Source organism: Gallus gallus, chromosome 3, assembly GCF_016699485.2.
Source record: "Gallus gallus isolate bGalGal1 chromosome 3, bGalGal1.mat.broiler.GRCg7b, whole genome shotgun sequence".
In the NCBI taxonomy this organism is placed as follows: Eukaryota; Metazoa; Chordata; class Aves; order Galliformes; family Phasianidae; genus Gallus; species Gallus gallus.
The window spans coordinates 51,734,168-51,750,399 of NC_052534.1; the positions used below are offsets into that span (position 1 = coordinate 51,734,168).

General features: G+C 37.9%; 1 protein-coding gene across 8 annotated transcripts in view; it reads left to right on the forward strand.

Annotated features, from left to right (window-relative positions):
• Positions 1–16,232, forward strand: part of TMEM181 (transmembrane protein 181) — a 33,434-nt gene that overhangs the window by 9,412 nt on the left and 7,790 nt on the right. For 7 of the 8 annotated variants that reach the window (XM_040698461.2, XM_025148882.3, XM_040698462.2 and 4 more), the window contains 13 exons: positions 1,785–1,888; positions 5,726–5,781; positions 7,076–7,166; positions 7,739–7,857; positions 8,458–8,577; positions 10,481–10,561; positions 11,487–11,586; positions 12,292–12,422; positions 13,030–13,121; positions 14,592–14,649; positions 15,250–15,352; positions 15,447–15,498; positions 16,142–16,224. In XM_040698461.2, coding sequence (XP_040554395.1) covers positions 1,785–1,888; positions 5,726–5,781; positions 7,076–7,166; positions 7,739–7,857; positions 8,458–8,577; positions 10,481–10,561; positions 11,487–11,586; positions 12,292–12,422; positions 13,030–13,121; positions 14,592–14,649; positions 15,250–15,352; positions 15,447–15,498; positions 16,142–16,224 — 1,190 coding nt within the window. The remainder of the gene's footprint in view (positions 1–1,784; positions 1,889–5,725; positions 5,782–7,075; positions 7,167–7,738; positions 7,858–8,457; positions 8,578–10,480; positions 10,562–11,486; positions 11,587–12,291; positions 12,423–13,029; positions 13,122–14,591; positions 14,650–15,249; positions 15,353–15,446; positions 15,499–16,141; positions 16,225–16,232) is intronic. The other variant, XM_040698465.2, reaches the window with a different exon arrangement.

Below are 16,232 nucleotides of genomic sequence, written 5' to 3' on the forward strand. Positions count from 1 at the left end.
CTGTACAGCTGTGAGTGCTGGCTGAGAGAGCCCTGGTGACTTTCCCTTCAGGAGGTGAAGCTGCTTTACATGTTCCTGTAATACACCTCCGAATGTCTACAAATACTTGAAAAATTGGAAGCTCATCAACAGAACCACGAATGTGCATGGCAAGTCAGAAGTGTATCATGCACCAGGCCGTGGCTGTTTAGCTTATATCTGGGAATATTCTTAGGTATGCACAATAGTTCCCTGCATATATATATATGGTACTCCTCCCATTTCAGCTGTTCCCAGGAGTTAGTTATCATGTACTGAGCAGTCCTCAGTGGGTGCTCTTCCAAGGAGTATGTGGTATCCGCTTAGACTGCTACATGTTCAATGTAGGCATATCAGCATTTTTTATATGATTTTCATGTACCAGGCATTTTCTTGTTGAGATTAGAGAGTTCTTGTTAAATCAAGAGAATACCCCACATGTGATATTCTTAGCTAAACAAGGGGCACTGGATCATCTGTAGAACTGAAGGTACCACTGAAAAATTGTCAGTCAGATAACATGTCTTACTTATTAATACTAGCACGAGCGTAATAGCTTTTAAGTACACAAAGCCTGAGGTGTTAAGACCTTGATTTAGGAAAAGTAGTGTAGTTACATCTCTGCAAAAGTTGCGCAGACAAGTCTTGGTTTGGAAGGCCTCTGTTAACTGGGACTTTTGAAAGTCAACTTAAAATTGCATTTGTCTGCGATGCCTCTGAGTGATGGTCTCTGCAGCTGAGATCTGATCTGTTCTTATTTGTGATTGTGATCATTTCATGTGCAACACACCTGTTTTCCTTGGGCTGTCACCTGTTGTGACCTTTTAAACTGGTCTGGGTTATTGCTCAGTGCAAGGGCAGACAGTCAGAAAAGTTACCGTGTTTGCTGATGCTATCCAGAGTCCTGTAAAGCCACTCTGTGCAAACATTTACAGTCCCTTGCTTGCCTTCCTCATTACTGCTCTGTTCTTTCTTTGTTTCCACATCGTCATTAAATAGATATTTTGATATTTCAAACTCTACCACTAATAAAAATTGTCATTTATTCTATAATACCTAACTCTTTAAGAAAATTCAGATTGTTATTATATGTTTTTACTAGTTCAAAGTGAATTGTTTGTTTTGCTTTCTCTTTGGACAATAGAAAGTCTTAGTATAGAAAAACATGCAAAATTTGTCTGTTCTGGGGTATGGGTGTATGTGCCCATTCATATGTCTGATAATCCCTAGTAGTTATCCTTGCTTTATAAAGTAGCATTAGTTTGTATTCTTTCCTTAGTATTGCATGCTACCACAAAAATTGGTTTAATGGTTTTTTTGTGGATGAATGAGTAGTGAAGGGGGCTTTATGGGAACTGTTGAGTCATGGCCGGAACCACTGATTGAGCACCTGGGGAAAGGACCCGGTCAGCCCTGGGAGCACAGGTGAAGGCAATTCATCTGTGTGACTGGAAGGGCTGGAGCCTGGCTGCACCTCTCTTAGACCTCGTTTAAGGGCTGACCGCTTCTGGGGAAGGATCTCTTTTTGGAGATCCCTCCTTGGTGAAGCTTTCCACTGCAAACCTAGACTCTTCTGATATGGGTGAGCAATCTTTTTCCTTTCCTTTACAGCGCCTTTCTATTCTGCCAGTCCTTCTGTCATCACACCTTTGCTGTAACACCTTTTCCATTGTATTGATCTGTCCAACTGCTACAGGGGCTTTTTCTTTTTTGTAATTTAGAAATATGATTGACAGCTAATTCTTTGCTTTCTTTTGTCTCTGTAGGCTGGCACCAATGCGATTATATACGCTGTCCAAACGGCATTTTGTCCTGGTCTTTGTAGTATTCTTTGTCTGTTTTGGTTTGACAGTCTTCATAGGAATAGCAGGTAAGGATGTTGCCTTTTTAAAACATTACCTTTTTGTATTCTTTGTCTTAGTGTGCTGGTAGTTACAGATATGGGTGAAAGCTAATGAGCATTCTGCCCCAGAGACATCTGAGGAATTACAGAGGAGGAACGTTTCTTTTATCGTGTTTTTTTGTTTTTTGTTTTTTTTTCATAGGGATGCTACCATGCTACGCCACTTAACAGCTTCTCACTTGACATCTTATTCTTTTTTTTAATCAACTAGCGTTATCTGTGCTGCTCACTGACAACCATCTTGACCCGTCTCTGGACCTGTCTTTATCTCTACCCCATCCTTCACTTCCTTTTAGAAGGAAGAAGTCTGCAGAGTCATTTGGCTCATCCAGCCCTGCCTGACTTGGGCTTTCTGTGTGTATCCATACCTTATAGAAAGTACTTTATTTATGGTAGCATTAAAAATTTACTTATGGAACAAGTCTATCTTTCCTGCTGCTTGACTTACTGTAGAAGCCTACGGTTCAAACAGACTGTATTTCAGTTCTTGAAGATAAACCAGTGTTTTTCCTCTGACTTACCTAAGGATGCTGAAGGGCATGATTTTGTGACTAAAATACTAAACAAGTAGTATTACATTCCATATGAACGATAAAATGGAAAACTGGAATTAGGTCAGTATCAGTTGCAGGAATTGCTTAAAATTGTTTTACCTGAGATGGGCAGAGAGCCATCCGTGCTCTCTGAGAATTTCATTCTTAATTAAGAGTGAGTCCTAAAATAGAGCTGTTGGTCTTTTGCATTACATCTGCCTGCATGCTGATGTAGTGCTGTGGGTGCCCTTGTTCCAGGGCTACTGTAAGCAATGTTCCAACATCTGCGCTGTGCCAGGCTTCCAGGACTCGTCTGTGGTTCCCTTCAGGAGTTGGCAAAGCTGGAGAGTTGTTTTCCTTGTGAGACTGGTTTTTGGATGGCTTTGTTGACAAAGCTTGGATGCAGTTCGTTATTATAACTTAATTATTTTTAAAAGAAAGTTGTTTACCTTGGGAGGAGAACCACGGAATGATTGCTTACACTATGGTTATTTTTAATGGCTTTGGCTGACAGCTTCGTGCTTCCTGTGAACAGAGGGAGGGGCACGAACAATAGAGCATTCACTCCTCAAAGGGTGCAGTCTGAGCTAAACTCACCAAACCCACTAGGTAAATGAAAAGGTGGGAGATGCATCCAGCTTTGTGTGTGACCTGTATACCCCAGTCCCCATACTCAACAGTCACTTTGGGAAGGTTAGCGGTCTTAACTACTCATCTGAGTAAAGAAAATAGCTTACTCTAAGGAGGCCGGTGCTCTTCAGTTCTTGTGACCTAGGACAGGTGTGGATTTGTTTTCTTTTTTTCCAGGTTACACTTGCTCACTTTGTCTTTTCCCGGTGTATCTTCGTGATCTTTGTGGTGAGATGAGTGCAGGACAGGATAACGTGCAGAACTCATTTTCTGCACCTATGCAGTTTTCATGTTCCTCACCTCAGAGTGGTTGTCTGCTTTCCAGTATGATTCTGGGAATGATTCTGGATTCTGAGTAAAGGAAAGCAGTAACAATATAATCTAAGTACAGGTGTTGTTGTTGTTTTATTCCATAATAAGACCATAGATGTTTTTGTCAGTTGCTTTAAGAAGCTTTAGTATATTGCTTGCTAGAGGAGCAGCAGTTACAGCAGTAGAACCGAGTTATTGTTTTAGTAGTTTGTATGTACTTGAGAACTGGGAAGTTCAGTAGTTCTCAGTTGGCTTTGTAATGCATAGCTGCTAGTGAAGTTGAATTGTAATATGAAGCTTTGACTGTGATAGGATGAAAATATTTCTTTTTTTTTTCTTTTTTTTTTTCACTTAAGGTCTGTAAGATGGTTAGTATTGTAGTTAGAGTGGTTATAGAAGCCCAGGCAATACTGCATGTTTATCTTAGCTATTGTGTCAGCTAACATAAAATTCTTGCCCAGAATGAGCTCATGAATGAGCTCACTCATTTATAAACCTTTCTTCTCTGTTGCTTCTCTGTCATAACTTTGAATTCCATGGTCTTTGTGAAAAACTGTCTTTATTGCGTAGTTTTTAATACTAATATTATGGCTGGAACAGCATGTTTTAAGCATCGGTAACTTGCGTTAAATTCCCATACCAAATAGGAGAGAACACTTGGAGAGAGAAGGCTAAGTGGGACTGGAAGCCTCTATGGTGACCCTGGCACACACATAGAAATCCTGCTTATGTCCCTACGTGCTGTGCATCTCAGTGTTTGTTCACACCCCAGTACATAGCTGCAGATATTTTCCTACTATTCCCTGTGATTTTTCTAGCTTAGTCATTCTGTGTACTTACAAATGCATGTGTGAGTATCGTTTCCCTTTCTCCCTCGTCCTATGCATTCCTGCATATCTAAGAAGATGAGGGAAAGACCTTACTGCTGTCCACCTCCTTATAAGAGGATACAGAAAAGATGGGGCTAGACTCTTCTCATAAGCATGTGGTGATAGGGAGAGAGGCAACAGATGCAAGCTGGAATGCAGGGAATTGCAGTTAGATTTTAAGAATTATTGCTGTTATATTATTTTTAATCATAAGAGTGGTTAAATACTACAACAGATCGCCCAGGGGTGTTCTGGGAATCTCTGTGCTTAGAGGTTTTCAGGACTTATCTATATGTGATCCTGAGCAACCTGATTTAATTCCACCTCTTTGGAGGAGAGGGTTGAACTGGACAGCTGCTGGAGGTTTTTCTAAAATAAATAAAGGTTTTGTGGTTTCCCCATTTACTGCATACAGACGTAGAGGGAAGCAGGGATGTGAGTGGATGGATGTAGTTGATCGTACATGTTCAGTGTGTGTGTCTTTATCTGGAGCAATGGGAGGAGTGATTGCCCTAGGAGCAGGAGTGTGGGAGAGAGCTGGACATCTCCCACTACAGCTGGGCTTGAAACTGTCGATTGAATGGTTTGTGTGTTTTAGGAGAACTTGTTTGTAGAACTTCTGTGCAATTACATTTATTGTGATGGTATACGTAGTATATTACAGCTCTCCGTTTTTATAGAAAAGAAAGGTCCCACTCTGGCTGGTCTGAGCACTGTTCCTTAACGGACTCGTGGGTTGCCGTGCTAGAACAGCCCAATGCAATCAAGATCCAGAATAAGCTACAAAGTACTGTCACTAATTATGCAGTCAGATACACTACATGTACATTAAAAGGCATTATCATTGCTCAGTCAGATACAATGTAATGTTTGTCTGGTTGTGAGTGCAATGCAATATAGACATTATCTTCCAAGTAAATTGGGTAATGGTAGCAGTTTGGCCATAAAAACTGGAGAGATAAGTGCAGTTAAAAAAAAGCTGTTTTTTCAGGTGCTTTTGCAGCCCTTGATTGGGCTTCAAGGTGCTGTAGCAGCACTGCATCTGCTGCTTACTTGGCTTTTTGTGCAGCCAACTACTTTTGTGACTGCAACACACAGGGAGGGAAACACACAACGTACAGCACGTAGCTTGAGGGGAAAATACTCCATGTCTTTGTTGCTGTAATTTGGAGTATGCATGTAGAACTTCTGACATGAAGTTCTTGATTAATAATTTACACCCTATTCATGCTCAGGAATATTATGGCAGAGTCTTAGAGGAATCTGGTGGGCGGGGGAACGTTTTGGCCAAGTTTATTAATGATATTGAGAAGCCTCAGTGACTTGCCCTTCAGTTAGAACATGTGCCGAGTGGGACACTGGTTACCTGCTTAGTGAGGAGGTATTTGTACAACATTTTAAAATCCTCTATTTACACTGATCCTTCAATACTGTTCTCTTCCTTCTTGTTTATTATGTAGGTCCTAATGTAATTGAAACTTCTGTAGCAAGAACTGACTTAAATAACAGCATAAAGGTAAGGATCGATTAATAGCGTTGGATTATCCAAACAGTTTAATTAATATCTGTAATGTTAAATATACCCTTTCTCCAGTCCCATTATTTTAAGTAGTTAGATTTCTACTAGGAAGCTTCTTGGCCACCTGGTGCTGTCCAATTTGAAACTGAACATTCAGTGCTTTTACTACCACTGTGTGACCCAGCACTAATTTCTAGTCTCCTGCAAGTAGGTAAGGTAGAGAGTTTTGTGATGGGCAGTGTTTCTTCACAGTAATTCTTGATGAAGTAACACTCAGTGCTGATAGGATTCCCTGGTGAGCTCGTGCTTGGAGATTCTTGTGGGGGTCCAGGATGAGAAACTGAGACCAGGAAACAGGAAAACAGTGTTCTCAGTGACAACTAATGATAACTCTCCTGTGACTTTTTTTTTCCCTCTTTCTCAGCTGGGAAGGAATGTCTGTTTTCCTTCTTAATTGTCCATTGTCAAGTGGCTGTGACAGTGCAATCTGACCTCTTACCGTGAACCTTCGCATCACTGTCTTGAAGAATTTCGTATTAAGCTTTCATGTTCTCATTCTCAGTTTCTCTATTTCTTTCCAGTTCTTTGCTGTCAAACTAATAGCAAAAATAATTTTTTGTGAAGTTGCTAACAACAACAAAAAAAAAAATTAAAAAAAGAAATTAAGAGTAGTTTCTTTAAATGCCCTGAGACTTCTAGAGGGTTTTTTGGTCAGTAGGTCTCTTACATACATTTGAATTGGTACTGTATTGTGGATGGACATAATAAAATAAAATGAAAAGCAGCTGTAATATCAATTAAGAAACGGATTTCCTGCATTAGATTTTCTCTGTTAATGTTATCTCCCATGCTTCTGAATGTGGGATTTCTAGAAAACCAGTGGAAAAAATAGTTGTGGTTTACATACTTAGGTTTAAACTGTTTTAATTCTGTAGCAGATAGGCTGGGGTCACAAGTCTGACTGGATGTAAAGTGCTAGAAATTACCTTTTTTCTTTTTCTTTTTTTTTTTTAGGCTAAATCTCTCATCTGAACTGTTTTTATTGCTGCTACTTTTATGTGCTTTAGGTAGTCGGTGCATTTTGGTGCTGTACAAAATACATGTGATGCTTCAGTGGAACACGTATATGTGGGGTGCTTATCATATTGTCCACGCAGTATCATGTATTAAATCTGTTCCCCAAAAATATTGTTACTAATGTACCTTTCATTGTAACGACTGCAAAGGTATCGTGTAATATAATGACTGATGCTAACCTTGGTGGGGTTTTTGTTGTCGTTTTCTTTAACAGCTGAAGCCTTTTAATTTAAGTTCACCACCACTGTCTACTTATAACCAGCAGCTGTGGCTGACCTGCGTAGTCGAGTTGGATCAGCACGATGGTGAGAGTATTACCTAGAGTTCAGGAAACTGCTGTAGCAACCTAATTTTGTATATTCTGTTTTGTTGCATGCACAATTCTGTTTCTTTGTGGCTGTGCTCGGTGGGGTTTTCCTCTGACAGTCTCTCCATCTCTAACTGCTTGCCCTCAGTAAAGGGATGGATTGAGCTAATCTTGAGAACTGGCTGCAGTAGGTGCGTGGGATAGGTTGGGAGTTACTTCTATAAAAACAGCAGTGTGTAGAGAGTCTGTGTCTGTTTTGGGAGAAATTAGATGTATAAATTGTAATATTACTAACTGTGCAGTGGAATTTCCCTACGAATACATGAGAAATACTGTAATCAGGAATTCTTAATGTGTTAGGATTCGGTACAAGGGCTGTATGACTTAATGCTGAAATACATTAATGAAGTTTTTTTTGCTTTTTTGTTTTGAAATTAATATAACTGAACTGTACTCCAGTAAAGTATAACCAAGTACTGTTGGGTATCATATCCATCTTAAACTTTATCTGGATCTCTTTTTGAGACTTCTGCATGCAGAATAGCTCAACATTTTCTCTTGTAATTACAGTATCACTCAAAAAGAATGTTACTATGACAGTTAAAGTGCTTGGAGTGGTGAAGGACGGAAGCACACCCTACGTTAATAATCAAGTTCACAACCGGACGAGGTTGCTCAGTTGTGCACAGGTATGTGCCTGCCTGAAGAAAACTCCGTTGCAGTACTCACTTTAAATGTATTTGTGTGCATGCTCTATTACATTGCTAATTTGTTTCTTTCTGTGGCTGGTATTTCTTACCTCAAAAAGACCCCTTTTTCTTGTTGGAGCTTTCTGCCAGCAAAGTAACTCTGTGCCAATTAAACAGATTAACAGTACTGCGAGAAGGAACGTTTGAATAAGAAAACAGGTATTGGGCTCTAGAGGAGAGAATAAATTTGTCCAGCAAGTAGCAGAGCATCTGCTTGAAAGCAGCTACCTTCTGTGCTTCAGGAAAAAAAAATCTTCCCACCCAAGAAGTTCCTGAGTTTCGAGTGAAACTTGTAGGTAAAGTTTTGAGTTTAAAGATGTCTGAAACAGTTTATCCAGAATGAAGTCCTTGAGGAAGAGAATAGCTGAAGTTCTTTTATGAGAAGTGTGTAGCTTAAATCAAGTTTGTTGGTAAGACGTGTAATAAACGTCATCCGTATCTACCTACTCAGAAACAAATTATCTAACCTATACTACCAGTGAATTTTGTAGAATAAATTGATGGTTTTTAAATATTGCTCTTCTTTGTATGTGTTCACAGAAATGCAGTGAAATCATTGTTGCTCACCTTGGCTACCTGAACTACACTCAGTACAACGTATTTGTTAGTTTTGAAGATCTAAATAAGTTAACATATGCCATACAGAATATTACTTTCACAGTAAGTATGAAGTTTTATAGTAGCAAAAGAGATCTCTGGAGAGGTCTGCTTTAACTGTAATAAAAAGTTACCTTATTTTTGAGCATGAAATACAAAGATGCATCATAATAAAGCTTTCTGTCACTGCTGGTTTCAGAGCTGTTATAGCATTTGTGTTATTAATGTTCTGGAGCGGTATTTATCTTCATAGGGAAAGCATTTTCTTTCAGTACTTCTATTGCTGTTAGCAAGGACAGATAATTTTAGTGTAATTCCTAGGAGGTATTTAATGGTAGACAAGCTAGACTAGAACATCCAGTTTTCTGCATTTTCAGGTGGAGATGTTGCCTTTCTAAAGTGTGCTGTCTTCTTGAGCCTTTCCAGGAGGTGTGTCTGAATTAGCAGGATTTTTATAGACTCTTCAAAAGCGCTGGCCAGAAGGATTTGAGACACGAAGACAAATGGAAAAAACAATTGTTTGACTCTGCTTATGAGGAGGAGGAAATTGGTTTTCTTTAGCTGAAATAAGCAGGCAGTCCCTAGCAAAATGAACTGGACGAGTGCTAAAGGTTGTTTATTAAACAGTTAAAGTGTTTTATTACTCCAAAAAGAGATTTAGAAACATTTGCATTAGGAGAAGATGAAACTAAACTGAACTTATATACAGGCAGAATACAACATGGTAACTAGTATTATAACATTATGCGTGTCGGAGCAGGCAGAAAAAGAAAGTTTGCTGTAAAGCAAAAGTGTTTTTTGTATACTAAATGAGCTTCCTGAATCTTGGTATTTGATGTATTCTAATGTATAAAGCACATTAAAAATAAGTTGTAGGGGGAGAAAAAGAAAAAAATCAAGTGTTTGCTTAATTCTGGATTTCAAGCAGGGTGAGGTATCGGGGCATTTATAGTTCTACGGTTTATCATCTTGCTTTGCAGGCTTTCCTTCATGCAAACAACCAAAAACCCAATCGAAAGGCTCTGCTTTCCCATAGCAAGTGAACATACCAATTTATTTTGTTAGTACGGTGGCTTGGTGTTTCCAGTTGAAATAACAGATTCTTTTGTAGATGAGGATCCTCCACCTAAAATTTTCATTCTACATTTGCACTTAAAAAAAGACAAGATAGAGGTTTACAGGCAGATCAAATCCATTGAAAGGTAAAAGGGTTAAAGGTAAGGGTTTCTTGTCAGATGAGCAGAGCATATGTGGTGCATGCATTTCACAAGTTGCTTCTGAAGAGAAGCTGGCCAGATATAAGATAATTGTCAACAGAGTTCATGCAAAGTGATGTGTAATAATGAATATTTCTGCCCATCTAGTAGAGGATTAAGGCAACTTTTGTTCCTTAACCTACGAAATCTTCTTTGTGTCTGGTTAGCTCATTTATTCTTCTCTTGAGTCTCGCTTCTGAAACAAGAACAAGCTTTAAGAAAACAAACTTGTTACAGAAGGCATGACTGTACCTTATCAACACTTTCATTATCAGCGTATACATTTGACCTTGGTAATAAAGAAGAACACAGAATTTATTCAATTATTGAAGTTCAAACTTTGAACATGAGATAGAAATCAACAAGGATCCTTTTTCATCTGAGAAGTGCTTTGAGGTGTGTCAATTCAATGAGTGTGTTACAAAGTGGCAGGGTAAAGGAGAAGCAATGATACTGGGCTGCTTTGGTTATCTTTTCATTGGTTAGTTGTTTTTTTTTTCCTTCTCTTAAAGCAAACTTTAACTTGGAAGAAAATGTGTGTGAATTTATCTTTGTCTTTCCATAGTGACACGGAGGAATTTGGTTATACCTTCAAATCTTGAAAAGCCAGAAAACTGTTGAGTATCTGCAAAAGATGTTAAACATTGATATTTGTGTGACCCTTCTAAAAACATTGCATGTTGAGCTGTTTTTCTTCTGTTTGCTTGTAGTGGAAGACATACAATCCAACATTTTCACAGGTGGAAATCTGGTTCCGATTTGTCTTTGTAGTTCTCACCTTTATGGTCACGGTAAGATTTTTGCTTCAGTTATTTTGGGTAATGCCAAGCGGTAGTGCTTTAGTTAGTAGCTTAGCCCCAGGCTGTCGAGTTGAGAAATTATTGAATGGGTGTTAATAAAGTTTCTAAAATACTCATTTACTTGCTGCTTCTATGTAGTTACAAGTGGTGTTGTGGAACGTTAAGAATAAATGGGAAAAGCCTGTCTTTTCTATGCTGATAATGAATTTAAGAGAAGCTTTCTTTGAACAAAAAATTCTGATTAGAGCCTAGAAAAAGAAAATGGCTTTGTCTGTGGGCTCAGACGGCCTTTGTTCTCTTTCTTTGAAATGAGTAAAACTCAGTTGAATATGACCTTGATCTATCTTTAGAGTCATCACTTTCTTGAGTGGGAGGGTGGACTAGGTGACTTGCATGTGTCCCTTACAACTGAAGTTACAGTGTGATTTAGATTACCTGTCCCTCCACAGTTATGCCCCTGAGCAGAAATGTTTGGGAAGAAAATAACAACAATAGATCAATAAAAAGCAAAATTCTCAAAGTAAGATACAAAAATACTTTAGCCACTTGCATAGCATTTCTTTCACATACGTGATGTCACTCACTGATTAACTGTGAATGTGGTGCAGAATCTGGATACGTATTTTTTTAATGAGTGACCTTAAGTGGAAGTTGTTCATGGTGTGTGACTGGTTACTAGGCAGCAGTTTTTTTTCATGCATTTGTTAGTGCAGTTCTAGCTGGTTTCCTTTTCAGTTTGAGAGTAATTTGTGTTGAGGTAAGCCAGCAAAGCTATTGCTAAAGGAGGAACAAGATTTGACTCCTGTTTCACTGTGTTATCAGTGTGAAAGACCTTGCAAAGTAGTGTTTGCAATGTGCTGTACGTTGCTGTGTAGGCTGTATTTCTTCCTTCCAAAATTGTTTTGTTTGTTTTTAGTGTCTGTTTGCACATTCTCTACGAAAATTCTCCATGAGAGACTGGGGTATTGAACAGAAATGGATGTCGATCCTCCTTCCTCTCCTCCTGCTTTACAACGGTACTGGATTTTCTTTATAAAACATGGATTTTTTTTTTTGTTTTTTATAAAACATTTTTATAAAAAATGCTGAAGTTTGGCCTTGAACTTACAAGTAGCTGTCTATAACGCTTCAGGAAACTAATTCATAAAAGAACAGCCCTTCTAAAATGTATTAAATTTAAGGTTATAATCAATAGGTAGGCTTTGTTCTTTTCCCTCAACTCCGTTTAAAATTGATTGCAGTAGGAGGCTGCAACCATGCTGACCCTTTCACATATAAATGTAGTTTCTGTATTTGCCTCATAAGCTTTACTTCTGTATTTTTCAAATACTCATGCTGTATTTAAAAACAGAAGCTGCCTTTGGTCTTGTAAACCACATCAATTTCTAACACTTTCTAGCAGTACCACAAGGATGTTTGTCTTTCAGGTATTCTGTGGTTCATCACCTAGCAAAGTGGTTTAGCAGAAGGTCTGATAAAACACAAAGTCTTTCAGAGATGTTGGCAACCACATATTAAGGTAGTTTTACAGATAATTGCAGCTGGAGGCACCATTTTCTTTGCAAGTTATTTTAAGATAGAACAAACTCCAATTTCATTCACTGATGTAAGTTTAAAAAATGTTTCTTTCTTCTGAAGGTGGATTCAACTTTACTTTTTCTTACTAAAAGACTGCTCTCCCCTTCCCTCCCCCCTGCTTAACTTCTTTTCTTTTGTTACAGACCCATTTTTCCCCCTTTCTTTCCTGGTGAACAGTTGGTTTCCTGGAATGCTGGATGACCTATTCCAGTCACTGTTTCTGTGTGCGCTGTTATTGTTCTGGCTTTGTGTCTACCATGGTATAAGAGTACAGGTAGGGGTGCAACTGTATCTACTTACTGAGAAGACAGTACTTGTTTATTCAGCTATCTCAAAAGGTGACAAATTAAAAACCTAATTAAAAAAAAAGTGACGTTTTAACCTTAAAGTACAATGTAAGAAACAGAATTAAAATGATTTGTGGTGAAGTAGAATGCACTGAGACTGCCACGCCTAAATGAGATAAATGGAGACAGTCTGCTCAAAGCTTTTGCGAGCCAGTCTTTGGAATTGTGGTACTGTTGTTCTCGCTTGAAGAGTTTTATTGTTGTTTATGATGGTTGTTCATTTTTAAAACCACTTTAAAATATTGCATAAAAGAAATGTGAATTCTTGGGCAGATTCCTGTCGTTTCAGTATCAGTGAAATATGTGGGACCTTAAAAGTAGGATGCCCCAAATCCCTTCTGTATCTTAACTTCAACGCAAATGATACAATTTTGTGTATTCTGTGATCAGCTGTGCAAGTTAAAAATATTGAAGGTGATTTTCTCAATCTCATTCATCAAATGAAACAAAGGAAAGGTTATTTTATTCTGTCAGGATGGATTCAAATCTCAAATGTGGGTTCTCTCCTTGACCATGCTATTGTTTTATCAACAGGGAGAAAGGAAGTGCTTAACCTTCTATCTGCCCAAATTCCTTATTGTTGGACTATTGTGGCTCGCCTCTGTTACATTAGGAGTATGGCAAACGTAAGTAATTTAAAACTTAATGCAAAAGTAATGAACTGAAATTGTTCAGGACTGTGAAGATTGTTTATAATTCTGTGTTTTTCCTCATACTTCGATTGTGGTATAGAAATGAAGGTCAAATTATATTTTGTTTTGCAAAATGTGACTGATTTGAAAACAGACTTCTTCATGGACAATTTAGTAGTGCATAATTTTATAAGTTAGACTGAGAACTAGAAGTCGGTATGTCAGTATGTTAGGGTTCCCTCCAACACACTCTTCATATTAGCTTTTTCAATATTTGAAGCATCAGTTTCCCTGTTACCGCAGTTTAATGAAACTGTTCAACCTGTGCAATTGGTATTAGCAGAGCCTAACCAAGCTATGCAACTCCTTCTCAAGACTGAGTTGATAAGTTCAGTGTTTTTCCTCTTTGTTGCTGTTTCAGTCGCTTCCACACAGAAAACTTTGTCAGTTTTGATACGTTTGTAATTGTCAGTTTTGATACGTTTGTAAATCTCTTAACCATTTTACTCTCAATTGCTTGTCTATCACTTTATTTTCTCAGTATATATTTCTTCCCATTGCACATTGTTTGAAAGTGGTGCAGTTGCAGGGAATGTTGTTACTAATGTTTTTATCAGCAGGATTTGTATGAAGTAAAGGTTTAAACAGCTGTTATTTCTTGAGTATCATTCTTATCACCAAAGGTAAGATTGAAACAGTAAATCTTGAAGGCCTGTCAGAATTTACAAAACTACACATTTTCTAATAAGGTAAAAAATAAAAAAGAATCATCCAGGTTGGGAGAGACTCATAAGATCATGAAGTCCAACTGTCAACTTCAACTGCCATGTCCCACTACCAAACCTTAAGCGCTACATCTGCACATCTCATAATTACCTCTAGAAATGGGGACTCCACCATTTCCTGGGCAGCCCATCGTAGTGTTTTGCCACCCTTTCCTTGAATAAATTATTCCTGATGTCTGATTAAACCTCTCCTGGTGTAACTTGAAGCCATTGCCTCACCTCCTATCACTTGCCACCTCAGAAAAGATCCCAACACTCTCCTCGCTGCAACCTCCTTTCCGGCTGTTGTAGAGAGCGATGAGGTCCTCCTCAGCCTCCTCCAGACTAAACAATCCAACAATCCAAGTTCTCTCAGCCACTCCTCAGAAGTCTTCCTAGTCCCTTCACCTGCTCAGTAGTTCTTCACTGCGCACAAGTAGGGAGACTGGACATGCTGACTACCAAAATCATCCCTATTCCTTGAAAAAAATGGGATTTAGAAAGGAAAAGGATGTTGTGTAAATTGTCATTGAAATCACTGGCATCACACCAATTTCTACAGCCAAGATCTTTAGTTATAATCTTTGTATAGTTACTTTAAACACTTTTTGTTAGTAGATTTCCTGGTCTGTGTATTTTTTTTTTACCTTGTATTTTGTAGTGTTTTAAGTACCAATTTTTCATTTTGAATCTTTTTTAGTGTTAATGAAGTGCATGATCCTACATATCAGTACAGAGTTGACACGGGTAATTTCCAGGTAAGTCAGAAATATTTCTTTGATACTCAGTTGTCGACTGTAGTTAGTACAACAAAGAGCATTTGCCCTCAGATTTCCATTGAAATCTAACAGTTTAGAAAACTGCTGGCCTGGTGATCTTCCTCAGGCTAGGGTACTTTCCGTTTTGCGTCAGATCACATGTAGGCTATATTGAACTCCAACCCAGTAAATTGTCTTGCAATAATCTTGGGTATCTGGAGACTCAACTACGTGTTTTGTCAGGGACGCATGACTGTGGGAACCAAAAGATGACTCTTTTTTTTTTTAAGCTTCTTAAGTCAATTTCGTATATCTTGACTCTTGCCAAGATCCTCTGTACTAGAAAATTTAAGACTTTCTTATTGAAGAGGAAGATATAATTTATATGGTTTCCTGTATAATTCTCAGGAAATATGTTAGTTAAAAAAAGTCTACCTATGCCATCCTCGTTTTGTACTTCCTTTCATGAGCATACTTGCCCTGAATAAATACACCTTTCTGTACTGTGCTTTGGAAAATAATTTCTGTTGCAGGGTACAACTGAAGAAAGCAGGAATAGATCCTAACTTCGTTAAATAATAATTAATACTCTTTTTATAGGGAATGAAAATCTTCTTCCTTGTGGTGGCAACCACATATATTCTCTACCTTCTGTTCCTGATAGTGAGAGCATGTTCAGAACTTCGTAACATGCCTTATGTTGGTAAGTATTTCTTTTGCTTCTTCTCTAAGCAGGCTGTCTTCTCCTAGATGTAGGTGTAAATTCTCTAATAATAGTTTTTCTCAATCTTTATCAGATCTCAGGTTAAAATTCTTGACTGCATTAACCTTCGTAGTGCTCGTCATTAGGTAAGGCTTTTCAGAGAACATTTCTCAGTACTCAAACTTTATAACCTTTTCTTTGAAGGCTTTGAATATATATTTTTTTGATAATATACTCAGTGAAACTAAGATTTTTTTTTAAATGATTGCTTTAGTAATCAATTTATAATTTTTGGAGCCCTTTCTTAAGACTTTTATAGACAGTTTTGTATTTCCATTTCTGCCATAATACACTGGAAGACTTAGCAGGAAACATATTTTTGTATTGCTGAGTGGTTTTCAGTGCACTGTTGATCTCTTTTGGAGTTTTGTAAACCTTGTTCTGTAAAGCAGAAGTTTAGAATTTGTTTTACATTATTGTTTATATCTGTGTCCCCCACTCTAAACAGTTATTTCAAATTACTGTTGACTTTTGGATTGTCTTGATTGGCTGAAATATGACAAAAATCGACAGTTGTTTTTTTCTTTATTAAATTGACTGCTGAATGTAAGTCACAAAATGATCATTATTAATTTAGGAATGTGAAAACAAAACATGTCTTCAAATAAACAGCGCTTTAACATAATTATTTTTTAATATACTACTCTATCAAGCTTACACTTGAATTTTGCATTTTTAAAGGCTCTCTATACCTATATGCCATTACTTTGGTTTTTTTTTTCCCCACAGCATTGTTATACTCTATCTACGCTTTGGAGCACAAGTTCTACAGGACAACTTTGTTGCTGAGCTGTCAACTCATTATCAGAATTATATCCTT